The following is a 27,842-nucleotide window of genomic DNA, read 5'->3' as shown; positions in this document are numbered from 1 at the left end:
TCAGAAGAGGCTGTATCGTGGCAGTGTTTAAATATGGGATTTTAAAGAGCTTGTTATGTATTTGAAATAGTGATGTGACATAGTTAACTGAATTATTGACAACTCATTACCTGCGTATCAGAATACCACATTTGATACATAGTAACTTAATTTGAAGGCCCTTTTACATTCCCACTCAAATTCTAGTAGAAAAGAATGCCTTCATATAGTTTATATAATATTTGCAGAATAGGAAAACAAGGTAAATTTTAACTCTGAAGTAAGTTGAGCTTCTCAAGAATGGAACTTCTGATTTACAAGTTTATTGCATCTTTCGCTGCATTTGTTAGGGATTAGAATAGAATGTCATTTATTAAATATGACAGAAAGGAGGACAAATAATTCCTACTTTATTATTTCTGTCTAATGTCTAGAAGGAGACAGATACCTATACACTCAAGGGATGCTTATGGTGAGATATGGTTTGGTGAACAGATTAAATTTTAAAGGTTTACTCTGTGTGTGTGTGTGTGTGGTTTTTCGTTTGTCTCTTTGTTATTTAGCCAGCAACAGCTAAAGAATCTTCAAGCAGCTTTGGGCAGTAGACTGGAAGAATCACTATGCATAATTAATGAAAAAGTACCTTTTAATGACACAAGTACGTATTGCCTTGGTCTGGGTTTCTTGTTTGATTTTTGGGTATCCATCTGGAGGAAGTACACCTTATGAATTAAACTGTATTAGCTGTAAGAAATGTTGGACATCTGAACAGACACTTGGAGGTAACTGTAGTAAGTATTCACAATACTTGTCATAGTCTTGCTTAGTAATCCAAAAATATTAAGCTTTTATATATACAATGGAAATTAAAACTTTTGAAGGCTTTCGAGTAATTTGCCACTTGTCTTGCTTAGAGTTAACAGAATATTGCAGAAGATAAAGGAACACTGTCAATTTAATGGTTTCTCTGTAAAAAATAATACTCTTTGAGATGAGTAACTATTTTTGGCAGGGTATATTCTCAAGTTGGAGTAAGGTGGGGATAAACTGGTGGTTGCAGAGGTGTTGACTTAGAAGCATTGGATCAACAGTGATCTGTACTTAGTGGGAAGTTTGTCAATGTGTCTCATGTTTGATCAGGGGAACACCCAGACTCGTTCTTATCTGTAGTTTGTCTCAGACTTGTTTGTCTTTTCAAGGAAAAAAAGCCCTTTGAATTTGGGGATTTTTACCTGAAGCAGTGCTTCCTTTCCAGCTGCTGCTAGAAAAACTGAAGTGCAGAGGATACCATGAATTTAGGAATGCTCAGCCTTTGCATTGCTGTGGTGCAAGGATGGGTTAGTATATGCCAGATCAGTGCTGTGCACTGTGTGCTTTCTAAATAGCTGAGTGCAAGGTCAGGCAGGCACTGCCTGCACTCTTCTGGCAGAGACACCAGGAAGACCTGGAATAGTGGAAAAAGCTGAAAGTAGCGAAGAAGGAGCAGAGAAGTGAAAACAGGCTTTTGAGTTTCCTGTATATTTTACTGGTAGCTTTTGCATTTTTCATTCAGTATAAAACTTGATGATGTTTTAAATAGCCTTGGGTTCTCTAAAAGCTGATCTGGCAGGTGCTACAGGGGTGAGCCTTCCAAGTTCTCCACTGGATTGGCAATCCAGTGAGTCTTGGCTTAGGAACACCAGATCATCTTCTCTTTAGGAAATATTGACACCCATAGAGCACGTCATGCTGAAGTGTTGGTGCCTTGAATTGATATGCTTTTCACTTCTTTCCTCTCACAAAGGTCACCTTGCCTGGCATCAACTGCCTGTTTCTATTTCTCTGGCTTCTTTAGCTCCATTTTTTTTTAAAATAGGTAGTTATCATTGTAGCAAATAATAACTTTGATGCAAATAATTTATCTGCTCACTGAGCTGCTATAGCATGATGTTTTTGCTTGTGTAGAAAACAAATAGTGGACAGATCTTTAGTGATGGAAGTTGGGAGAAGTTTGTTTGCTGTGGATTCCAACTGTCTTCCTATAGGCTCTGTAGTTGGCTTTAAGTGTAACTACCAGCTGACTAGTTTCAGTAACAGTCAAATGACTTCTCGACTGCTAAGCAAGATTTCCAGAGTAAAAAGATTTGGTAATTTTGGACAGAGTTTTTTTGCCCTCTGAATATAACTACCTCTTCCCATGTGAATGACAGAAAAGGAATAAAAAGCTGCAAGTTTCCTTTGAGTGCAAATTTTAAACTGAAGTAGTTGTTCAATTTAATTGAGGATGGATGTGATCCCTTTTAAAATCTATAAGACTTTGTAAGCTTTTCTCTAGGTACAAATATCCCTCTCTCTTTAAAAATTGTGCCTGCTTGTAGTTGAATAATCAGTCTGGTTACTTCATGACTGGAGCAGAATGCTGAAATACACGGAGAGTACATCTTAGTCTAAATTATCAACACATCAAGTATATACAGAAGCTTTTTTAAAAAAATGTTCAAACCATTAAAAAATTAGTCTTACTTGGCACTCCCTGGAATGCAATTGAGATGTGAAGATAACCTTGAATTCCTTAAGTGTAATTTCTTTTAAAAGATTTTTTCACTCTCGTTTGTCATGACTGCTGTTCTTTGGGCAAGAGGATTCTGCTCTTAGCTGTCAAATTCAGGACGTTCAGATGATTAAATTTGACTTACTGCTTTCTCTCCACTTAGTCACAGAAACAGTTCTTAAGTGGGAATATTTAGGCCTACCTTATTGAAGTCAATTGTTTGTATCTCTTTAATTAATATTGCTTACATGAACTGTAAGATTACTGCAATGAAATTTTATTTTTTTAAAAAAATCACTGTTTACCAATAAATGTCTCTAAAAACCTCCACAATTTAATAAGTGCAAACTCAATTTTTGTCCTGTAGGATCTAATCGATACAATGCTCTGAATGTACCGTTACACAACAGAAGATATCAGGTAAGCACTTTTTGTGGTTTCAACTTTCTGCACAGATACTGAAATAAAACCAGTCATTTTAGTGACTGAAACAAAAGAAGATAGCCTACCTTACAGCTATAATGACATTCTAAGGGCATATCTGTTCACAGAGCCTCTGCACTTTTCCAAAGGCAGTGGATATTGTTCTTATGTCAAGAAGTCAAGTTGTCTGCTTACCTCACTAGAGTTAATCCATTGATTTTTGGCTCATGATCACTGTAGGTATTAACTCGGATACCCCTTTCTAAAAAGAATGGCAAAAAGGTCTAATACCCATGTCTTACTAAAGTTATATGAAATATCTTTTACTATGTCACAGAATCACAGAATCAACCAGGTTGGAAAAGACCTCTGAGATCATCGAGTCCAACACCATGCTGTCAACTAGACCATGGCACTAAGTGCCACATCCAGTCTCTTCTTGAGTACCTCCAGGGATGGTGACTCCACTACCTCCCTGGGCAGCCCATTCCAATGTCTGATCACTCTCTCTGTAAAGAATTTAATTCTGATGTCTAACCTAAACCTGCCCTGGCACAGGTTAAGACTGTGCCCTCTTGTCTTGCTGCTGGTTGCCTGGGAAAAGAGACTGACCCCCACCTCATTCCAACCTCCTTTCAGGTAGTTGTAGAGAGTGATGAGGTCTCCCCTGACCCTTCTCTTCTCCAGGCTGAACAACCCCAGCTTCCTCAACCACTCCTCATAGAGCCTGTGCTCCAGTCCCTTCACCAGCCTTGTTGCTCTTCTCTGGACCTGCTCCAGCACCTCAGTGTCCTTCCTAAACTGAGGGACCCAGAACTGGACACGGTACTCAAGGTGCAGCCTAAATAGTGCCGAGTACAGGGGAAAAATTACTTCCCTGCTCCTGCTGGCCACACCGTTCCTGATCCAGGCCAGGATGCCATTGGCCTTCTTGGCCACCTGGGCACACTGCTGGCTCATGTTCAGCTTCCTGTCAATCCAAACTCCCAGGTCCCTTTCTACCTGGCTGCTCTCCAGCCACTCTGTCCCCAGCCTGTAGCACTGCAGGGGGTTGTTGTGGCCAAAGTGCAGGACCCGGCACTTGGTCTTGTTAAACATCGTACCATTGGATTCAGCCCATTTATCCAGCCTGTCAGGGTCCCTCTGCAGAGCCCTTCTACCCTGCAGCAGATTGACACTCCCCCCCCCAACTTGGTGTCATTTGCAAATTTGCCAATGGTACACTCAATCCCCTCGTCCAGATCATCAGTAAAGATATTAAACAGGACTGGGCCCAACACCAATCCCAGGGGGACACCACCAGTGACCAGCTGCCAACTGGATGCAGCCCCGTTCACCACCACTCTCTGGGCCTGGCCATCAGCTAGTTCCTAACCCAGCACAGAGTGCCCCTGTCCAAACCATGGGCTGCAGCTTTTCCAGGAGAAGGCTGTGGGAGACGGTGTCAAAGGCTTTGCTGAAGTCCAGACAGACACATCCATAGCCTTCCCCTCATCCACCAGGCAGGTCACCTGATCATAAAAGGAGGTCAGGTTGGTCAGACAAGACCTGCCCCTCCTGAAGCTGTGTTGGTTGGATCTGATCCCTTGTCCATCCTGTGGGTGCTGTGTGATTGCACTTACGATGATCTGCTCCATATCCTTGCCAGGCACTGAGGTCAGGCTGATGGGCCTGTAGTTTCCCGGGTCTTCTTTTCCGCCCTTGTGGATGGTTGTCACATTAGCCAGCTTCCAATCATCTGGGACCTCCCCAGTGAGCCAGAACTTTTGGTAGATGATGGAGAAGCCCTTGGTGAGCTCTTCTGCCAGTTCCCTCATCACTCTAGGATGGATCCCATCTGGTCCCATAGACTTGTAAGAATCCAAGTCTAGCAGGTCACTAACTTCTTCCTCCAGGATAACTGGGGCTATTCAGCTCCCCGTCACTATCTATCAGCCCAGGAAGCCAGTTGTCCCGAGAATAACCTGTCTTCTTGTAAAAACTGAGGCAAAGAAGGTATTAATTACCTCAGCCTTATCCTTGTCTTTGGTAACTATGTTCCCCTCCATTACCCTTCGTGTCCAGCAAAGAATGGAGGGTTTTCTTGCCCCTCCTTTTGCTACTGATATGTTTATAAAAACATTTTTTGTTGTCCTTAACAGAAGTGGCCAGATTAAGTTCAAACTGTGCTTTTGCCTCTCTAATTTTCTTTCTACATGACCTAACTACATCCCTAAACACTTAATGAGTTGCCTGCCCTTTTTGCCAAAGGTGATAGACTCTCTTTTTTCTCCTATTTTCCTGCAAAATCTCCTTGTTCAGCTAGGCCGGTCGTCTTCCCCACCAGCTCGCCTTTTGGCACATAGGGACAGCCTGCTGCTGTGCCTTCAAGATTTCTTTCTTGAAGTATGTCCATCCTTCCTGGACCCCTTTGTTTTTAAGGGCTATTTCCCAAGGTATTCTTCAAACCAGCCTCCTGAATAGGCCAAAGTCTGCCCTCTGGAAGTCTAGGGTAGAGGTTTTGTTGTTGCCCTTCCTTACTTCACCAAATATTGAAAACTAAAATTTCGTGGTCACTGTGCCCCAGATGGCCTCTGACCACCACCCACCAGCCCTTCTCTGTTTATAAGCAGCAGGGTTAATGGGGCCCCAGCCCTGATAGGTTCATTTATCAGCTGCAATGAGAAGTTATCCTCTACACACTTTAGGAATCTCCTGGACTGCCTCTGCTCTGCTCTGCTGTGTTGAGTTTCCAGCAGACATCCCGCAGGTAAAATTCGCCCACAAGAACAAGGGCTGGTGATTTTGAAACCTCCTCCAACTGCTTGTAGAATAATTCATCACCCTCTTCATCCTGGTTGGGTGGTCTGTAACTGACTCCCAAGGATGTCAGCCTTGTTGGCCTTCCCCCTGATTCTGGTCCACAGGCACTCAACCTGATTGTTACTGCCTTCAAGTTCTACAGAGTCAAGAGTCTCTCTAACATATAGAGCCACCTCTCCTACCTTGCCTGTCCCTTCTGAAGAGCTTGTAGCCACCCATGGCAGCACTCGAGTCATCCCACCACATTTCGGTGATGGTGACTACATCACAGCTTTCCTGCTGCACTATGGCTTCCAGCTCCTATTGTTTGTTTCCCAAGCTGCCTGCATTGGTGTACGTACACTTCAGCTATGCTGCTGATATCACTTCTAACTCAGGCTTTCCACCCTTAGGCTCTTCTCTGGAGAGCCTGGTTTCAACCCCTTCAAACCTAGTTTAAAGCCCTCTGGATCAGCCCTGCCAACTTATATGCTAGGGCTCTTTTGCCCTTGCTAGATAGGTGAAGCCCATCCAGCTCTAGCAGGCTTGGTACCATAAAAATTGCCCCATGATCAAAAAAACCAAAATTCCGCTGGTGGCACCAATCCTTTAGCCACCTATTGGTAAAATGGGTTTTCCTACTCCTCATTTATCCCTGCTAATGCAGAAATAGAGGTGAACACCACCTGTGCTCCTGCCCCATCAACTAATCAACCCAAAGCTTTAAAGTCCTTTTTAATTGCCCTGGTACCTCTTTTATTGATCTCATCACTGCCAACCTGTACTATCAACAGTCAACCTGCAGTGACCTAGAACTTGAACATTTAATTTTTTAAGTTGATTAACACTGTGTTATTTTAGAGGTCTTTTGTTGAGGGGAAAAAAAATAGCTTTAGTATCTTAAATTCCTTTTCCCTTAAACTGAGCTTTTTCAGTCACTTCACTTGAGATCTGAAGAATGTTTGCATTTGTAAACTACATTTTGATGTGTACACTAGAATACCATGTTAGTTAACATTACTTGTCACTAATCATAATCTTGAGGAATAAATCATGTCTTTTTGAGATCTCTGCATGGTTCATTTGCATTTTATGGGATACCTCTTGCCAAAACATCTCTTACTTGCAGCAAAATAACCCTTATAAATTTAAATATTTTTATTTGGAAAAAAAAAGTAAGTTTCTGTTCACTACTGTAATTTCGTGAGTTTCCTTGGGAATGTTGTTTACTCAGTATTCAAAAATGAGCATTAGTTTTCTGCAAATGGCTAAATATATTAAGGGTTTTTACAGTAGCAGATCAGATACCTGGATGCAGTCAAAATTTTGCTCTGTTGCTTCCACTGAGGATGGGCTCCAGAGCAATATGGTTTATCTCTTTGCTTGTATGAGATGTCTTGAACCTTCAAGTGAGTGCATTCAGATGCCACTGCAGAAAGATTTCAAACAGTTGCTTTCTCCATTCTTCAGAAGTGCCTATAAAGAGATGTTGTTCCTAATACATCTGCTGTGAGAACAGGTGTCCTGCTGTTCAATTTTGTGATGAAAGTAGCCTTAAATTTCAGTTCGCTGCTGCTGAGTTCTAAGAAAAATCTGAATAACTGCATGGAGAATTCCTCCCTTTACTGTTTTCTGCTAGAACTATGTCAGCCTCATACTTTAAGATCTGCAGTCTTGAAAATGTTCCAGGACAGATTTTTATGCCTGGCTTTGCCAGTGAAGGTAAAATGCTGGTGTATTAGCACAGGATGCAGTGTAAAGAACAGCAAAACAGCAATAGTGTTTGTTTTCCTTCTTTGCGTAGCTAATTAACATACAGAAACTGAGTTTAATGAATACATTCATTACTCACCACCATCCCAGATCCATAATCAGGATTGACTTGATTTAACAGTTCATTGAAGCATTAGGAATACATCTCTGAAGGATAAGTCATTCTTGGCTGAAATGTCACTCTAACCTTATTATCTCTTCCGTAAGTCATGACAGAGTGTGGTTTTCTTCTCTCTTGACTATGTTCCATTTTGGATTAATTTCTGGGATACCTTCCTACTGTACTAAAGCCACAGAACAGCCTTATTCATGAGCAGCAGCTCAGTTCTGTCCAGGCTGGGAGAATAAGAATTGAGTGTTACTGGTTAGGAAGCAGACACCTTTAATTCTGGGAGAAAACCTCATTGGTTTTTACTAAGTAAATTTAGATTTCCTTCCAACCAGGTTGCTGTTGTCAGCAATTAGTCTGTTGGTCTCTGGAAATTTCAGACATGATTTCTGTAACTGTATTGACTTCTGAGTGTTCTTGTGGCCTGCAGTTAGGAAAATGAGGTAGAGGCAAAGCATCACCACTTGTGTGAAATTAAAACATACTTTGTTGTCATAGAACAATGTGCCCTTCTGTATGGCATTGTAGTTTAAATTTTAAAGTTTAAATTTCAATGTGGATAAATTTTAAAAATTAAGTTAAAATAATTGCTGCTATGTTTTTAGGCTGAAATAGTAACAAGAAAGAAATCACTAATAACAATTTTTTGTATCCAAATGTAGGGGTTTTTTTAAATATTTAAATAGATACATGTCAAATAAGATAATTTTTTAACTGTCTTTACAGCTGAAGTTGCGAGACCTTGCTGGCAAGGCACTGGCTTTTGTTCAAGAACTCGTAACAGCTCTTTTGAACTTCCACACATACACTGAGCAGAAGGTACAGATCTTTCCCATTGATTCTGCAACAGACACTATATCACCGTTGAATCAGAAGGTAAAGCTTACGAATTTCAGCTACAAGTATATTCAGTTATGTAGACTTTCAATAGTGATTAATCTTAGTCATGCAAACTTCTACCACTTCACTGAAATGCTGTGAGCGTGTTCCTGAGAGCCAGCCTCTCCCTCCTGCATGAGAAGTCTTTTCTGTTGGGTGAATTCTGTGAATGTGGGCAAAGGTACAGTTGCAGAGAATCTTTTTCCCCTGTGCCTCTGCAACAAGAACAATATGATAATCAAATCAAAGCTTTCCTTTTTAATTGCTAAACTGAAGTGCATTTGTTAAAAGTTCAGCTGACTTGTTTTACAATAATAATACTCAAATACTGCACTGCTAAATGGAGCTTGTTTTAGTCAATGCACTGGGGCATGGGAGATGTTGAGACAGAATCTGGTTTTCTGTATAAAGTGTTTAACTGTAACATTAAATAAACTGGATGGAAGGTAGACTTCTGAAAGAGAAAACCTGGACTCTGTTCCCTTATCAAAAAAACAACTTTATAATCTGATTTTGGGCTACTTGCAAAAAGATCTTTCGTATAAGTGTGCTGAAGCTGCAAGTCTATAAAGCATGTTGAAATCAATATGAGAAATCTGACCCATCTGTTTCGACTCAGCTCCGTGGGAAGGCTTTTTGAGAGTCATTCAGAGCTGTTCAGCTGCATTTTCTATGCCATGAGGCGTGGAAAAGAGCTTTGTGCACAGGGATTTGTGTTGAGATGCATATATGTATGCTTTTGAAAAAAATTTCATTAACATCAGAGTTGACTTCATAGTGTAAGTGGACCTATGTGGGTTTAAGTTGCCGGATGACAGTATTTTGTGATTCAGACTTTAATTTCCTTTTAGTAGTTGGTAGGGCTCAGACTTATCCTACTGAGATGGATGTGGTTTGCATTGACCAAGTGGCTGCAGTGCATGTAGTGTCAATGTTAACTATCACAAAACTTTCTTACTCTTGGGAAAACCTCCTTTTTATCTCTTTGCAGTTAACAAATATGCTTGTGAAGGTGTTTATCCACTAGAGAAACCCCATTCTGTTTGCCTTCTCAGTTGATTCAACTCTGTCAGTCAAGAATACACTTTTACAGAGAGTCAGCATAGATATGAGCTTGAGAACATTTTCTTGCTTCTGCCACAAATGCACTCAAAATGGCATATCCTTCCTGGGAAAACTGTGTGGCTTTGTCATCTTCCAAATGCTTTGGGGCAGGAACTGTGTCTCTTTGTTTCTATGGCCCAGTGTGGTGACTGGATTCTACAGACACTAGTGCAGTTTGCACTAAGGAATAAAGTCAAGTTGCTTAGACATCACTTCTCGCTGAATTCTTTTTCCCCTTAACATCCTTTGTTAACCTTTCTTTGTTGCTTTTCAGCACAGCTGATATATGCAACTTAATCAGAACCGTAATTTGATTCTTCTTTTCTGATAATTTACTCTGATTCAGTAGTTCAGGCTTTGTTTTTGTAATTATGTCTCTTTTAGTCTGCCCTATTCTGTATTTATGACCTAATTCCCTCAGTGCATGCTACTTCTCAGGTCTTTTGCTGTGACTTTCCAGCAGTGAAGCATCTTTTATAACTGACTGAAGCTGTAGTTGCTACTATATTTTTGATTAATTTACCTGTTTGCTTGGCAAGTGTCCTCAGTGTGATTTTTAGCTACTCCACTGAACGGGTCAAAACCTCCCCCTTAATATGGTAGAGAAAATGAGACAAGTGTCAGGTAGTGGCTTAGCAGATTTGCACTGATTTATTTTTCCCCAACTCCAGGTCTTGTCTGGTGCTTTCGAGCTATTTCCCCCACCAAACACTCAAAATAGATGTGGACAATTCCCTTCCAGGTTCAAGTATTCCTTTTCTCTTTAAGTATTGAATTGCTGGGTTCTGCTGGGTCTTCAGCATCATGCCAGATAACTCAAGTCCTCTCTCTTGCAGCACAAGCCAGGAGCATTCTGCATGTGTCATTTCTTCCTCCTTATATTTAGGAATTTTCCCTAATTCTCTCCAGATTTGTGCATGCATGAATGAGGGCTTGGCATCTCACTCTTCTTGTTAACACTGTGTTGCTGCACTATAATAATACAAGAAATAATTAAAATCTCTTGTGCCCTATTTGCCTGGGATCTTTAGCTGCTATTGTGGTTTAAATAACCAAAGGTGAAGGTGTCTTTCTGTGGGGCAAAATAAAAACCAAGATCGCTTTTCACTACCTGTATCTGTGTGATAGCTAATCTGTGGAATTATCTTCCAATCTGTGGAAGACGGTTTTTATGATACTGAGGTATCAAAAGGGAAAGCTGATGGTGTTGGTATGTTTTGATTGTGTGTAAGAGTACACACCTTCATTCTCAGGTATGCTTTTTTGAGGGCAAAATTAACCAAAGAATTTACTTAAGCAATTTTCAGCAAAGTCAGGCAGTTCCACGAGGTTGAAGTTTCATTATTGCTCAGACCTGTCATAGTTTTTGGAAGTAAGAATTCTCCTTTGATTAGTTAGTGCTCCATCCTTTGCATTGGCATAAGCATGCTTTGAGTCGTTTTGAAAACTGCACTGGACACAGATAAAGATAAAACCACATCTCTTGCTCTCAGTTTTAACTCAGTTTAGTTCTTCAGTACTTCACACAGGGCTGAGAGGCAAACAACAGCTGGAGGAAGGTGGGATAGTTTATTCTGGTGTCTTAATGGTGCATGGATCTAGCCTTAATTTGATGGGGTCGAGAAAGGAATGCAAGAACGTTTAAACTTAAAAAGTGAGGGCTTGGTGTGCTGTGCATGGCAATTAAAATGGGATAGGGTGCAGTGGCAAAGCCCTAGATGTGGTTTTGCCTGGATGCCACTACTTCTCACTTTCCCTCAAGGTGTTTGTGTGTCCTGTAGAAGTGGTTGCTGTACATCACATGATTGTTATATCTTGTTAATGACATCTTGGGCATCGTTTAAGATGACAGGCGCTTTGCTAAAATGGACCGTTCAGTTGTTAACTTGGAAAGATTTTACAAGAGCCTTCAACAAGCACCATTTTAAAAATCTCTCTGTTCTCAGTTCTCACAATATCTCCATGAAAACGCTTCATACGTTCGCCCTCTGGAGGAAGGAATGCTGCACTTGTTCGAGAGCATCACGGAGGATACTGTGACAGTCCTGGTAAGATTTCTTACTTTTAGTATCAAAATGATTTTTACAGAGCAAAACCACTTATATGTTGTTTTTCCTTTCAGGAAACAACAGTGAAATTGAAGGCCTTCTCAGAACATTTAGCTTCCTACTTGTGCTTTTTAAGAAAGATTCTTCCTTATCAGTTAAAAAGGTACTTTTGATTTGATAGATCCCATTTAAAGGTGCAGTAAGTGTCAGGTATGCAGCATTGTCAACACCTACAACTTAATATTTAAGTCAACCCTTAAAACACACTCTGGCTTAAGAGGCAGAACTTTTTTTTTTTTTTTTTAAATGCTGGTTTCTGAGCCTTGAGGTTAGGCATCTTTCTTTTAAGGTGCTGGAGCTAAACCCATGTATTTTAAGTCTCTTTTCCCCCCCTTCCAGATAAGACTTTAAAAAATCTGTGCAGCTTTCATTAGTGTTTCTTAGTGTTATTCAGTAGCATTGATATTATTCAGGTATGGTACACTGAAGTTGTTAATGCCTTGAGCCTGTCTGAGGATTATTTATCATTCAGTACATGTAGTAAAACTTGGCCAGATGCACATCCCTTCTGCTTTGAAAATGTTTGTTCCTGAGTTGGTCTAAGGGAGGTGAATTATAGATGTAAAAAACTGCTTAAAAAGTGGGTTTGGACTACAGAAGAAGAAAAAGCTTTATTTATGTCTTCTTTACACCTGTTCTCATGCTCCTTAGGAAGCAAAAGATAAAATAATTTATGTAGTGGAGGAAAAAGTCTTTTAACAGATGCAGTCAATTCCTTGCCGTGAGCGTAAACCATTCCTGGCTTGTGACTAGTATGCCTAAGAGTGGGGGTGCACACAGTAATTTTCATGTATTGCTAAGTCACTCTGCTATGTTAACCATTCTAAAGTAAATTCCTAGTCTCTTGTTCTTTTGGACTGGGGATGTAGAGAACACTTATCTATTCCAAAACTCGTGAACTTGTTTTTTAAGATAATTGCTCATTTTTTAAAAAAAATAATTCATATATTCCTAGTTTGGAAGAAGAGTGTGAGTCTTCTCTTTGCACAGCTGCTTTAAGAGCTAGAAATATGGAGCTACACAGAGACATGAAAAGGTTGACTGCAGTCTTTGAGAAGCTACATACGTATGTCAGTCTTCTGGCCTTACCGAGTAAGTGTCAGTTTTGGCTTGGTTGGTTACACTGTCACTGGAAGGTACTGGTTTTATTTTTGGACCAGTATTGGGTGGGTTTGTTTTGGTTTTGTTTTTTTTTGTTTTGTTTTTGTTTGGTTTGTGTGTTTTTTTTAAGCCATACGCACAGACACCAAATGCCACTTCTATGATAGAAGAAAACAAGATGAACACTGCTCGTTTGGTGCAGTCTGAACTCTGGGTCAGTGAGTTCTGCAGTGTGCTCTGTCATGAGCCTCTTTTATCCAGGCTGGGAAACAGAGTGTACTGTAGAATGTTTCATGCTCCACACTCCTCCTTCTGGACAGACGTGGGCATGGTGCAGGCCTGGAAATCACCAAGCAGTCACATGTACCAGATTTTAGATAGTCATAGTTAGCTGTAGAGGAGAAGAAATGACTGTGGGTTTTTATAGCGTGGTTGACAGTGTGTCTTTTGTCATCCTTTAATTAGGAAATTGTTAATAAACTAGATTTTATTACTAATCATCACTTCCAAGCCCTCCTGTTTGTAAGATTATTACAACTGTCATGGTAATGACTAAATAAAATCAGATAAAACTTCTATATGTATGGGGAAACTATCTCCAAATGCATCTTGTAAATAACAAGAGGAAATGGTTATTGTGTAGCTTCAGGTTGTTTCAGTGTGCACTCTTTAGAAGAGCCCAGATGCTCCTTCCTACAGCAGTGAACGTATAAGTATTTCTGCATGTGTAAGTGGTTTTTGAGACCAAACCAGTTGATATTTTTAAAATATGAATAAAATCTAGGGAACTGGAAAGTCTCTTACCTGCTACTCTGGCAAAATTTTATATATATATATACATTTGATATTGAAGGGGAAATTTAAGTGAATGAACCTGTTTTGACTCACACTCCATGCAAATGGTTCTAGTAGGTGGAAATGGAAATATTTTCAGAGGTGGCTCTTTTCATTCATGGTCAAATCGTGGCGTTGTGGTTTTCTTTTCCTTTTTATGTGTCACTCTTAGGTACAAAACCAGAAGGACTACTTAGGACAAATTATAACTTTGTGTTTACAAACATTGCTGCAAGTCTTCATGGATTTCATGACGTTTTAAAAGGTGAGTGTACAGGAATGTTATGTTTCAGCTCTGCTTCTTTCTGTTTAACTTAGCACACATGTACTCTCTCTAACAATATTGAATGTATAATATGTGATAAATCCGGTTTGTTTTGCCTTTAAAAGTGAAGATGAGAAACTAAACCTACTAACCACTTGTTTCAAACATTCATGTGTGGTTTTCATTCCTCCGTTCTGTTAGCTTTGTTAGTTGAAGTTTCTGAATTATTTAATTGTGGCTCATCACATCTTTCTGAGCAGTATCACTTTACTTTCTGAACTTCATTGCTCTATTGAAATGAGCATACAGATTGGAATGCTATTAAATGTACATATTTTCCCCTGCATACATACCGTTGGCCCAGTACCTGCCTTCAAAGTGGAATTTTTCCTTACTATTTTTAGGTTGGTTACTATTTTTAACATGAATATATTACCAAAGCTTACAAAGAACTCTGGGTTCTTTTTGAAACTTAATTTCCTCTTGAAAAAATGGCTTACCTTCCTTTTATCAGAAGAACATAGATATGTTATGTTTTCAGTGAAGTGATGTTTGGTTAAAACTCACAGTTTTAAAAAACTGATGTTTCTGTATGTCCTAGAATTTCTGTACCATGTAGCTGTTCCCAGGAAGAAAATAATCCCTACAGATGAATTCTTTTATTGCTAGTCAGCTGTTTAAACATTAAGCTTTTATAATTTTAAGGAAATTTTTTTTTAATAATAATATGAATAGCATGGCTCCATTCTGCAGAGTCCTTGTTAAAAAAAAATTATATTAAAGATTATACCTCAAACCAAGAGTTTTAGAGAACAGATAAGTTTATTGATAAATACTTTATACTTCTTAGTATGTTTACTGCAATGTAAAATCAACCCAACTTACACTTTAAAAGAAATAAGGAAAATAGAAGTACTGAAGAAAACTGTCAGTAGAATTCATTAGCTGTCCACAGAAGTGTTGTGCTTAACATTTTGCACTCCCACACTCCAGAATGCTTGATTTGTCACTTCTCTCTTCTTTGTTGATCCAAACTAATTTCCAACTGCTTAAACTTGCCTAAGATTATAACTTGTGGTGTTGATGAGCTGTGACTTCTTTGTTCTGTACCAATAGTACTTTATTGTAAAATAGCTGCAAAATGTTCACCTATCAAACAGTTACTTTTTTTTTTTTTTTTTAATTAGGGCAAGTTGAGAATGTTTGCTCTTGCATAATAAAGACTTGATTCTTTTTAAATTTTGGTGCTGTTGAAATCAAACAATATACCTAGGCTAAGCTGTTATTGTGAATGACTTCCAAAAAGTTCTGTGTGTTCCTCCCTGTGCTCCCGCACCTGGCTCCCCCTTGAAAACCGTTCTGTTAATTTTACCTGAAAGAATGTTAGAAAGTAACATTCTAAACTTCTGGTAGTCTTTTAGATTTGCTCTGACAGAATTAAAATACTCTTCCTTTGGAAGTCATGTGATCTTAACACCTGGATATTGAATGTGACACAAAATTCTCCTTTTGAGTGTCCTGATGTAAACACATGGAAATGAAAAGTGTGTTTGTGAGATGAAATGCTAGGTCAGTGTGAGCTTGAATCCCCTATATAGCTCTGAGTTTTGGAACACAGAGTACACTTATATATACACCTTTATTCTGCCTTGTGTAGCAGCCATAATGTCTGTTCCTTATGATCACAGACAGTTGTCTAAGGCACCATACTGAAGAACTAAGAGTAGCCAGACTAAAATTTTATACAACTTTGACAGGGGAGAAGCATTTGAAGCCTGACATTGAAAGCTGAATTTGAAAATGGTTGCTGAAATAAACCAGAATCATAATTTAACATAAATGTGTTTTTTTCCTTTTGCAGATATTTCCAAACACTATAGTCAGAAAGCTACTTTAGAACAAGATGTTCCAACTGCCACACAGAAACTCATAACTACAAATGACTGTATTTTATCCTCTGTTGCGGCTTTAACAAATGGAGCAGGCAAGGTACTGGATATTATGATTTCAATGCAATGCTCTAAGTTGTGCAGGTTTTTAAGAAAAAGAAGTAATCTTTAGTTGAATGATTTGGAAAATCTGTGTATGCCTCTGATATTAATAATCTATAGTATCAGGTTTGTTCTTAAGGTATTTTCAGGCTATGAGTTAAAAAACCCCTCATAAATGAGTGTTAAAAGTGGGTACTGTGAAGAGGATGCTTTGTGTTAGTAAGGTCTAGGTTATGTGGAAGGGCCTGTAACTTGTTTCAAATTCTTGTTGCAAAATCCAGTTTGACTGAATACTTGTCTTTTGAAAGAGTAGTTGCTCTGATGAATCTTTCTGGTCAACTTAATTCAAAAAGTGACTTCTCTTGATCTGTGTAGATCGCCTCGTTCTTCAGCAACAACTTGGATCACTTCACTGCTTCATTGAGCTATGGCCCTAAAGGAGGAACAGAGTTCATCAGCCCTCTCTCAGCTGAGTGTATGCTGCAGTACAAGAAAAAGGCAGCTGCTTACATGAAGTCTTTGAAGAAGGTTTGTTCAGCTACTGTGCTTGCACAGAGAAAGCGCAGTTCTGTTGATAGTTGGTTATGCCACAGAGAATACAAACTAAGGATTTTCAGTATTTGGAATGGATTAGATTCTCTGAATGAGAATTTTTGGCTAAGGGAATGGAACCCTTAGAGCAATAATGCTGTTGAAAACTAGAGAGCGTAGTTGCCCTCACAACAGAGGGTATGTGCCAATTCTGCCATTACCCATTTCCACTAATTATTCCTGTGCCAAGACTCCAAGGAGAAGAGGGTAGCTGCTTATTTAATTTTCCTCCTGTATCCACCACGAATGTGGAGCAAATGATATCATATTCTTACACTTGCATTTACTGGAACACAGTGGAAAGCAACAGGGAAAAAAAAGGCAGCTGAAAAGGAGGAGCATTGGAAAAAATGTGCTGAACCAAAGGATTGGATGCTGCCAGATCTCTCTGTTGTCTCTGTTAAAATTAACAATTAAGTGATGGTGTGCTTAACAGTTGTTACTAAATCACTTTACTGCAATGTCTGTTAAGATGTATTTGATGATTAATTAAACACTTTGAGTTTTCTGAGAGCTTTGAACAACTGCACCTTTTGCGGCAGTATTTCTTGCGAGCTCAAACCAGTTTTTCCTACTGGCTGGTAAGCACTTGGAACATGGTTTTTCTTCCCTTTACTATGGTGTAAGGAGGGCAGTAAGAAAATAAATGTAGAATACATATTCTGACCTACTGTGTTACATGTTTTGAGGTTTCTTTTATTCTTCTGCAGCCTTGTGCAGATTCAGTGCCTTATGAAGAGGCTTTAGCCAATCGCAGAGTTCTCCTGAGTTCTACGGAAAGTAGAGAAGGTCTTGCACAACAGGTATTCTGGTATAAATTTTACTAACGTATCATAGTGTATTTTGTAGGAGTAAAGTAATATCAAATAGTCTCCACATATTTTATGTCTGTGGTCATTCATGTATTGAAGCTTAAAATTAGCCTGTAGATGTATTGTAGAGTTTTGAAAGTAAAGCTTACCCTTGTCAGGCTGGATTATCTCCTGTACCTGCAGAATGTACATGTAGTTATAAAAGACAGGATTATGCCATTGATAACTTTATTTGTAAGTACCAGAAGTCAACAATCTTTAACTATTCAAATAAATGCAAAATAAAGACAAAAATAAGGCATACTGAAGGATTAATTTGTTTTGAGTCCTTTTTTTGGACTGTGCAGGATTTATTAGCACTGGTTAAGAACAATGATTTTTCTATTCAGTTAGAGTAATAGCATCCAGTTTCTGTCTTCCAGTGTGCATATATACATATATACTTATTTTTTTTCTGGAAGCTGAGACAGGGGAAGGTTACATGGTATTTAAAAGGCCTACACAGTTTGCCCATCTCCATATGAATGAGACTGACTGATTAATACTGAAACTTCTTTATTAGCTTGGATGCTCAGACTGTGCTTGACTCATTGTCATTGAACTTTAAGAAAAATACTTTGGTGTGTATGTGGGGTTTTTTGTTGTTTTGGTTTTTCTTTTCTGTGTTTTGTTGGAGTTGTTTTCTTGTTTGTTTGTTAGTTTGGTTTGGGGTTTTTTGTGAGTTTGTTTTCATAGTGGCTAGTACTCAAACTGTGTTAGTAGGGGGTGAAATAAATTTCAGCACAAATGTGTGGAGTGACTGGATGTGTTCTGTTCCACGGTTGTTTTCTTAACTAGACAAAGTGGGTGGTTATGTCTGGGTGAAGTGATGCAGCTGGAGGGGAGAGTTTGTCTTTCTAGAGCAGAAAATGATAATGCTGGTGGCAGGTACACATCTTTCAAGCTTTTATAAAATTCTTCCCTGCTTTGATTTTTCACCTCATACAATGCTGCCAGTTTTATGAGCTATAACTTTGTGACACAAGTTTCAAACTAATTAAAAACATGGTCATTTTTGACATTGGCCATAGTTACTTGTACAGCTCGAAACAGTAGTTGTTTACCTGCTACACTCTTTGTTAGCTCACTTATGTAATAGTTTAAAATAATACTGTCCTCAAACATTTCCTGTGTGTGACTTTTTTCCCCTTGGGTTCAATAACCTGGACTGTAAACTTTCCCTCCTAAAGGTTCAGCAGAGTTTGGAGAAAATTGCAAAACTTGAACAAGAAAAAGAACACTGGATGTTGGAGGCCCAGCTAGCTAAAATAAAGCTAGAGAAAGAAAACCAGAAACTGAAGAACTCTCTTAGTGCAAATTTAACTGAAACTATGCAGGAGCATTCCATTTTGCCAAATGTAGCAGAACAAAAGAAGGAAACCACAGAAAAGAGGGAACCCATTAAGAGTACTAGTCTGGTAAGTGACCTTTTTACTTCAGTAGAGAAAAATCCACTTTCTTTAGGAGTAGTGCTCTTTGATCAGTGGAACACTATTAATGAAAGCCTTTTGACTGTGTTGAAGAGCATTCACTCTTGGGGTCCTTGTGTTTGCAGAGCTGCCTGTGAATACTTTCTGCAGAGTTTGGAACTTCTTGCATTTTGAGACTTTGTTCTCTGTTGTAACTGTCATGGAGATATTTTTGTAGCTCTGTACTTGTGTGACTGAGGGGGAAATATTAGGTGCTTAACCTCTAGATTTTCTGACTCAGTACCTGGGAAGCCTTGCAATTGGTGCATATCTCGGGTTGACTCTGAGTTTCCAATACTTTTATTCACCTCTAGGTATGTTAGAGCAAATGGAAGTAGGTAACTAATGTTTGTAAATGGGTTATAAGATGTACTACACGTCAGTTGGGGTTCAGCAATTGCTTTTGGATGTAGCATGGATTCAGTCCTTGCTCTTCTGTGTTGGGAAATGGCTTTTTCCTGTTTACTACAAGTATTTAAAATGGGTTGGCTGTTCCCTTGAATTACCACTTCTGAAGTGGTATTAGCAGGAATGTCATCTGTAAGAAATAATCAAACTACTCAGCTCAGCATTCAACAGAATTCCTTTTTTTTTTTTTTAACTCCCCACTGTCCCACTCCAGGAAGAAATAATCAGTGGGTTGTTTTGAAGTCCTCAGTTTTGAAGTAAACTGGCACCTTAACTTTTTGATCCTCTATTTGAATGGTTAGGGGTTTGAGGAGAATTTTTCCAGGCACAATGCTTAATGTAAATTATGGGTCAACATATTGTATAAATATTTCCCATAAACCTCAATCTCTAGTCCTGTTGAGATGGAGAGGTAAAAACCCTTTGATTCTCTGTGAAGATATTCTTCCATGAAACTAGTTATTGGCATACACCCCTCCTGTAGAGTTTTGCCTAAGTGGAAAGGAAGGAATTCACAAGGTACTCAGTAAATCCAAGTCGTCTTTCCTTGCTCTTAAACAAGACAAGTAACGTTTCAATGCACTAAAGTACCTCTGAATTAGTTTCATATGATCAAGCAGTTGCATAATCGTACAAACCCAGCTGCATCTTGTTGCTTTTATTGCCTTTTCCTCTGTGCATAGCAAGGCAGGGGATAGATTTGGAGAGTTGGTGTCAGCTTTAATTCTGTTCAAGGCATCCATGTAATCACTCTTGTTTATGTTACAGGTGGAAATACTTAAATTTGGTTTCAGTTTGAACTGCTGCAATGTTTTTTAAATTTAAAGTTCTTCTTTGACTGAAACCATAATGACTTGCAGTTATGGTATCTATTTTTGCAGTCCTCATTAAGTGTATTTTCTTCCTTGTTCTAGATTGGAATGTTGACTATAACTACTGATAATGAAAAGGTAATCTGTTTTAAGCATTATCAAAGTACATCTGCTAAATACTTCAATTCTGATGCTGTTAAACTTACTCCAGAGGTCTAATTACCAAGAATAGTGTCATATAATGGCATGAATCACCTGTGTAGTCTCTATATACTATATAGTCAAATTTCTGAAATCCATGTATTTCTTAATTTTCTTCTTCTGTTAGTGAACTCTTATTTTACCCATTTAAGCATTTTGGAGCAGTGCGAGCTGTGATCCAGGTCTGTTCTCTGTAGTTTGAGGAAAGCATTGGTCTGTTTGTGCTTCAGTAGCCCACACTGCATTCCAAGCCTCCATTCTTTTCTCTTGAGGAAGGGCTCAAGCTGCTGATAAGTCCCTGACTGCAGTGCTTGGTGTACAGGCTATCCCAAACCAGAGGTCATACTGAAAGAAACTTGGAACCTGCTCTCACTTTATTTAGCACTGCTGTAATGTAACACTTGTCCCAACAGGAACTCCGGAGAATAAGATTCATTGCTTTCCCTTTTCTGATACTGAAGGAAGTGATGTGTGTTTCAGTTTATGCCTCCTTTTCTTCTGAAGGTGTGATTAAAAAGGGTTAGGGGCCAGAGAATAACTCATACAAGCTCTTAAAAGCTTCAGCATAGTGCTGGACTTGAAGGTAATGACAGATCATGTGAAAGCTGCCTCCAGCGGGCTACTTATACAGTTTAACTTATAGTTAACTAGCAAGTTGTTTGGCTTCTTTAGTTTTTATTTTCTTTTTAAAATTCACATGTCTAAAGAAACTTCTGGAACATGCAGCATTAGAAATAGTTTTGACTTTTGTGAGCTTCTGAAATTTAGTCATGTCAAGGAATTCTGCCTTGTCGGGAAAAGATAGAACGTTTTTACGTGGGTGAAAGCACTTCTGCAGTGGATTTTTGTCTTCATCAGACATGTTAAATCAAGCTAAATTCTTACCTCTCCAGTCAGCTCTTTGTCCTTCAAGGAAGTTTAATGTTAAGAGTCACCATCAGAGTGGCAAGTTGCAGTGTGACCTGCTGTTCTCTCTCTCTTGTGTTTGGGCAATTTAATACTTTTGGGTAGAGCAGCCAGGCCTCAGGAGGGGAGAAGTCTGTATAGAGGCAATGTTGTGATGCAAGTGTTCAGTCTGTTAAACATAAATACTGTCTGCTTAAATTTTTGCTTTGCCAGGCTCCAGATGTTGAGTCTCGTGAAGACCTGATAAAAACCCACTATATGGCAAGGATAGCAGAACTTACCTCTCATCTGCAGCTTGCTGACAGCAAATCAGTGCACTTTCATGCTGAGGTGAGCATGCAGGCAGTGGCTCTGCTAAAAACAGTAAATCTCTTTTTCAGCTTTCCCCAGGCAAGTGCTATGATAGTGAGTTTAAATATATGGAGCATAGTGTTTTTAAAAATCTGTTCCTGGAGTATTTTATTTGTTGACTATGGTCTAGTATGCATGAAAATGGATACTGTAGAGGAACATTTTTAAAATATTCTTTGGTAGCCTTGTCTTGGGTGTATTAAGAAGTATAATGTGTATCATGTATAGATTCGTTCATGTAAGCTGAAGTAGCTGGTTTTAGTTACCTAGATAGTTTGGACTTAATTTTAAGGTGATGCTGATGTCATTCAAAAATGTATGAGTGTATCGTGAAGTGATGAAAACAACTCTCTTCAGAGAAAATTGGTTCTTAGGCGTAAGTTATACTTCAAGAATCAACAAAATTATTCATTGTATCCATAGTTTCCTGTTTTCATTTAGAATTGTGAGGTAACTTTTTTGAAAGCAGTGGCTTAAATATTTTTTAATGGTAGAGTGGAGGAGCTGTCTTTCCTGTCATATTTGATCAAGGTATGAAGTGAGTTGTTTGTGTTGCATTTTACTTATAAAAAATTTCCTAGCAATTATGGGAAAAATATGATATTTAGAGGATTGGCAATATGGCAGTTCTGTAAAGTGAAACATTTCATGTTAACTATTTACACTACCTTTGCATTTAAAAATGTGCAGAAGCTCTAAGTTTCTTGAAATCTAAATGTTACAGAAAGATGGAAAAATCGAAGTAGTCACCTAAAGATGCCACAAGGCACAGTATTTCCAATAGTCTGTAACTAAGTTTCCTTCCCTCTCCCATCCCTATCCTGTTCCTCTTGATAGTGTCGAGCACTTGCCAAAAGACTGTCCCTAGCAGAGAAGTCCAAGGAGTCACTCACGGAAGAGTTGAAGGCAGCCAGTCAAAACATCAGCAGATTACAGGCAAGTAAATTGTTATATAATGTAATAATGCAATAGATGCTTTTTGTAATCATGTGTGAGGTGAAGTTGGAGGAGAAAAATTACAGCCATCTAGCATGACCATGCCATTACTAGGTCCTTAGTTATGGGATGTAAAATCTCTGATGGTATGTAGAGAAGAGCCTTAAGTGGTACATTTTGAATCCCAGGTATAAAGTTGAAGTGGAACATCCTTGCAAGGAAAAGGCTGTAGTAGCCAGGCCCGTGTTTTAGTGCATCTGATGTCAAGGATTTTCATGAAAATGAGGGGGTTTTAATGTCAAAAAATGTGGTTGTGTGACAGCTTTCAGATTATACAAGGAATTCTTAATCCTTTCTTGCATCTGGGCCTGAAAGTTTTAAAAGATGCCAGGTTGATTTTTTTTTTTATTATTTTTGAGATAGATAGATACCTTGAGCAATGATAACTTTGGGCTAATTTTTGAGAAGCTGTTGTTAACAATAGTTGACTTTTATACCAGATCTTGTGGATGTCCTGTCTGTTTGTCCTTCCCCTCCACACAGCTGAGAAAGGAGACAATATTAAATCAAGTATATATATAACTACTCAGTTCCTAAATTCCTTCATGTTTTCTTTACATATAGTTCATAACTTTATTGCTCACTCGTCTGTGATGGTAGGTACTGAAATTGCTCCATGCAGGCAGTGAACATAATGTTATAAACTTTGAACAGTTGTATCCATGAACAATTCTTTTAAACACTCTTGTGATTTGTTCCTCCAAGAAATCCCACAATCAAAATCCAACTCGGCATGAGATGTTAATCTCCGAGTACATATTAAACTTCCTAAAAAAAGATAGCAGGCGCAGTGTTTGTATGTTTAGTAGTCTGCATAGTATTGAATCATAGACCTGTTTAGGTTGGAAGGGTTCTCTGAAGGTCACTTGGTCCCCTCCTTTGGTCAGAGCAGAGAGAGTTTAGGTCAAGCTGTTGAATGGGATATTTCCTGTACAGCCATGCTGGCCTTGTGCCGCAGTCATTCCATTTCTTAAGCGTTGGACTGTTCCTTGCTCTGTCCTTGATCATTCAGCTTTCCTGGGCCCCTGTAACTTCCAGGGCTGTTTTACCTGGGAACTTACCAAGCAGACGTTGAAAAAAGCCAAAATCTACTCTTCTTAAAACTAGAGTTGCTGTAATTCTACTATTTATCTTGCTTACATCTTCCCTCAGGATCTTAAATTCCACTAACTCATGGTTGCTGCAGCCAAGGCCACCATTGGCTTTCACATCCCTGACCAGCTTTTCCTTATTTGTGAGTAACAGGTCCAGCAGAGATCATATCTTAGTCCTATTGATCACTGGTATCAAGAAGTTCTTTGCCACACTCAAGACAACTCCTGAGTTGCTTGTGTTCCACCTTACTGCCCTTCCAGGAGATGTCAGAGTAGTTAAAATCCCTAATGAGGATCAGGGGCTGTGGATGAGAGGTTTTTATCTGCTTGTAGCAGATGCCTGCCATATCACCCTGTAATCCCTACTTCTGAGATCTTAATTGTCTTCAAGACACTCCTTCACATAAAGCATGATTTCTTCCCTTCTATCCTGTCTTTCCTAAAGTGTGTGTATCCCATCATTGCTGTGTTCTAGTCATGCACACTATCCCCCACGTCTCTCTAATCCAAGGGAGATCATAGCTCCAACTGCATGTGGATTCCTTCAGCTTTGTATGCCATGTGTGTTCATGTACAGGCCGTGCTTTAACCCTATAAATGTTACTTGTTTCCTGGCTGGAGGCAATGTTGGAAAACTTGGCCATTACTCTTTTATGTAAACCATAAAAAGCGGGGGGGAAAAAATCTAACAGAAACATCACAAAAATAAGGGGAACAAACCATGCATGAGACTTCAGGTAAAAGAAAAATAGTTATTGACTTTTTTTGATAAAGCAATTTTTTTTTTAGCTGAATTGCACACATTCAGCATCACAAGTGGAGGTAGAAGTTGGCCGCTTTGCCAGTTGTCACTAATATCGAGCAAAGGCTTCTGGTTGTTTTATTTTTCCCTTAGGATGAATTGATGACGACAAAGAGAAGTTATGAGGATCAGTTAAGTATGATGAGTGACCATCTCTGCAGCATGAATGAAACCTTAACTAAACAAAGGGAAGAAATTGATACTCTAAAGATGGCTAGTAAGGTAAGTTGGCAGGTGCTGGCCTTAGGCACTGGTTGCATTTTGGAGGTGTGTGGGTTGCATTTGGTGTTCCTGCAGTGCTGGCCCTTTTAACTATCCAGTTCCCAAGCTATAGTTCTCACTCTCAGCCAAGTGGAAAGGAAACTCCAAACCTGCTCCTGCACTTTGCAGTGAAGGCAAAATTCTTGCAAAACATACATGTGGGAAAGAACAAACTCTTTGTGTCACTGCTTCACATTAGGCTTTCAAAGTGTACCCTCTGATGGCAGATCAGCACCTTTTTTTTGTTTAAATGTGGTGAAAATAGAACTACTTGTAAATCCAGCTGGTGATACCAGGTGGTTATGATTAACTTCTGGGTAGAAGTGTCCCTTCTGCACCCCTGTTGGCCACAGCATACTCTGTTCTCAGCAGGTAGTCCCTTTCTCTGTTTTATTTCCATATTCCAGCTTGTCTGTCTCTCATGGAGGAATGAGAAAGTTACTACTTACATTCTTCTGTGAGCTTGAAGTGCACACTTAAGTCCTTTTCCAAGCAAGGAGTCTGCCCACTTATCAGAAATAAATTTCTGACTTATCTTAATGATGAAAAATACAGAAGTCTGCTGTTTTGAGCAGTCAGTGATTAAACCATGGTATATCTTACTCTGGTGCTTCTAGGGACGGACAGGTGTTGTGAAGGCCTTTGCCCTTCACTCATCTGGCTGTGAAATGAATAAATTAGCATTATTCTCTTTAATCATGGAATGAACAGAAGCAGGGTTTACTGAAGGGTTAAAAAAAAGAAATAAAAAATCCATGTTTTGGTTAAAGATCCCAAAATGGCGATTTTTGTTTTTTACAGTAAGCTCTTCCCCCTCCTTTTACAGAAATGTTTTTCTTCAGATATCTAAGTGTTTTAACTTGGCACTGTATTCTTTAAAATTACTTCTTGGTGTATAAGCTCTTGTGTTTTTTGAAGAAAGCTCTTGGCTGCACACTGACCGTAGCACTTCATGTTTTTATAAAACGTTTTCTGGAATTTTTCACTGGCCATACTTTTAGGACTTGAAGTGGTACTCTGTCTGTAAGGAAGTACCTCAGAATCTCACAACAGAAGCCACATGGGTTTTCAGATGTTAGCCAATGTAGAAGGCGATTCAGTTGAAATCAAAATGATGCAGTTAAAACCTTTATCACTTGGAGAGAGTTGTTAGTTAGATTAAAAACAAATATTATCTTAAGGAAATAGAAAGGCGAAGAATTGCCAGCAAGTAACTATTGCAGTAAAGTTTATTTTAAGCTACATGTTTCCTTTGTGGAATTATTGCAAGTCAAATGTGAGTTGGTTAGCTGTGGAACAATTTTTTTTTTTAAACCACGAATAATCTGCACAGACCAAATTAAAATATGTTTTGGAGAAAAGCTGTAGGATGGGGGATTGATTTTTCTATTTGAGGCAATTATCCTTATAGGATATATTTGAAATAACACTTAAAGGTGAATTGTGATTTGACTTACCTTCACTGCCCTTACAATATTGGTGTTAATACAGTTGAGTGTCTTGGGACATACCTCAAATGTCTCTTTCACAGGTTTCAGTTGAAGTACCTTACTTCATCTGAAATATCTGGCATTTGCCTCTGTTATGCTTATAGAAATAGTGGGATTTTCAGAGCAAGCAGCTACAAGCTGCCATTATTAAAAGTTTGTAGCCTGTTTTCAGTTTGACTGTACTTTCTTTGCTGTAGGCACAAATTATCAGACATCGGGTTTTGTGTGTTACCTGTCTAAATTTTCTTATCTGAGTTACATGTTCTGTTCACTTGTTTCTTGTTGCAGGGAAATTCTAAAAAGAACAAAAGTCGATAGTTTATGGCTGAGTCTTTGGAAGCTGCTGCTGCACAGGATGCAGATAGTGACCATTCATTATCCAGTACCTGTTTGTTCCAGGAAGCAGAGGCTGGTATTGGGTCTAGTAAAAACTGAATTGGTGCTGTAAATGGCTTTAAAATATGTAGAACTTGTAACAGATAAACCAGAACTTAATGCTGGCTCTAAACCAGGAAATACACACTCTGTGGATAATTTATATAGTAATTACCTTCAGTTTTTACTGTGCACTTTTTAAAACCAGGTTTTGATTTCATGTAATAACTTCAGATTTTGTATATTTTCAAATATGTGTATGTATTAACAAATTTGGATCCGTGCAGTAGTTGTCTATTTTTGAGTTATACATTTCATTGTCAATATGTGTACATTCCATTACTTGTTAATAACAGTTTAAAAATGAGTTTTGAGACTTTTTTTGGCCATGCAAGCTGTGCAGTTACTGTAAGTGTATTATCCCTATTCTCAGCCCTTTTGAATTAATTGGAGTTGTGGCTTGAAAGGATTTTTACGAATTCACACAAGTAAACGGGATCATTATTTTAGACTGCAACAGTGGAAACTTTTCCTGCTTGCATTTGGCACTTTGGATATTGAAGTAAAGAGCACAAACAGCTGAATTGGGATACTTCTATGAAACTGCTTTAAGCCCTTACAATAAGGTTTTGTTTACACATATATGTATATATATATTGGTTGAAACAGCTGTTTAAAGCTAGAGGAGACTGTGATTGTCATTTACCCCAAAAGAGTGAAACAATATGTGTAGAATAGATCACCTTACCATGCTCTCTTACAGTAAAGAAGAATACAAAATATGTGAAAGATTTAAACACTGAATTTGCAAAAGGTGTTCATGGAATTAAGTCCTGATGGATTCACTGAGGGGATGAACATGGCTTTTCCTGTGTTTTCAGAAGTTTGTGAACTTTAGGCCTCTCCTAAGACTTTTTTTTTTTTTTAAGTGAAGTTTAATACCACGAGTTTTCACAGCATTGGTTTGTTGGTTGGGGTTTTTTTGTTTTGTTTTCTTAAAATCAGATGCTGTGCTGCTCCACACTTTACACTGATCTTCTGTTCCATAATTTGCATTATGGCACTTACTTGTCCCGTAAGGGTTTACTCCGATATCGAAAGTGTTGATATGTATTATCAATATGTAATAATAAAATCAACTACATGAAACCAGCCTGACTTTTTTCTTAATTCTGGCTGTGCCCAGGTTGCATGGTGTGATATTGTGGTGGGGTGTTAACAGCTGTTGCTGGTGAGGTGAGCTGAGGTAATTACATCGGTCTAGTTACTCTTAATAGTGCTTCTCTTTGAGCCAGGCTGCATTTCTGTACCTAATGCTGTGTGCAAAGTACATCGAGCCCACATTAGCATTTCTCACC

General features: G+C 38.7%; 1 protein-coding gene across 6 annotated transcripts in view; it reads left to right on the top strand.

The window, feature by feature from the left end:
* The window catches only part of PPP1R21 (protein phosphatase 1 regulatory subunit 21), a 37,343-nt gene extending 9,706 nt beyond the window's left edge, over positions 1-27,637 (top strand). For 4 of the 6 annotated variants that reach the window (XM_027659183.1, XM_027659184.1, XM_027659187.1 and 1 more), the window contains 16 exons: positions 543-637; positions 2,877-2,929; positions 8,322-8,471; positions 11,525-11,626; positions 11,701-11,789; positions 12,642-12,778; positions 13,794-13,886; positions 15,748-15,875; positions 16,253-16,405; positions 17,179-17,271; positions 18,510-18,737; positions 20,111-20,146; positions 21,329-21,445; positions 22,304-22,402; positions 24,452-24,580; positions 26,398-27,637. In XM_027659183.1, coding sequence (XP_027514984.1) covers positions 543-637; positions 2,877-2,929; positions 8,322-8,471; positions 11,525-11,626; positions 11,701-11,789; positions 12,642-12,778; positions 13,794-13,886; positions 15,748-15,875; positions 16,253-16,405; positions 17,179-17,271; positions 18,510-18,737; positions 20,111-20,146; positions 21,329-21,445; positions 22,304-22,402; positions 24,452-24,580; positions 26,398-26,427 — 1,732 coding nt within the window. In that variant the 3' untranslated portion in view covers positions 26,428-27,637. The remainder of the gene's footprint in view (positions 1-542; positions 638-2,876; positions 2,930-8,321; positions 8,472-11,524; positions 11,627-11,700; positions 11,790-12,641; positions 12,779-13,793; positions 13,887-15,747; positions 15,876-16,252; positions 16,406-17,178; positions 17,272-18,509; positions 18,738-20,110; positions 20,147-21,328; positions 21,446-22,303; positions 22,403-24,451; positions 24,581-26,397) is intronic. The other 2 variants (XM_027659185.1, XM_027659189.1) reach the window with 2 other exon arrangements.
* The last annotated feature ends 205 nt before the right edge of the window (positions 27,638-27,842 follow it).

Source organism: Corapipo altera, unplaced genomic scaffold (genome assembly GCF_003945725.1).
Source record: "Corapipo altera isolate COAL_440 unplaced genomic scaffold, ASM394572v1 48, whole genome shotgun sequence".
Taxonomy (NCBI): domain Eukaryota; kingdom Metazoa; phylum Chordata; class Aves; order Passeriformes; family Pipridae; genus Corapipo; species Corapipo altera.
The sequence above is the reverse complement of the archived record's forward strand: the minus strand, read 5'-3'. Positions and strand labels throughout refer to the sequence as shown.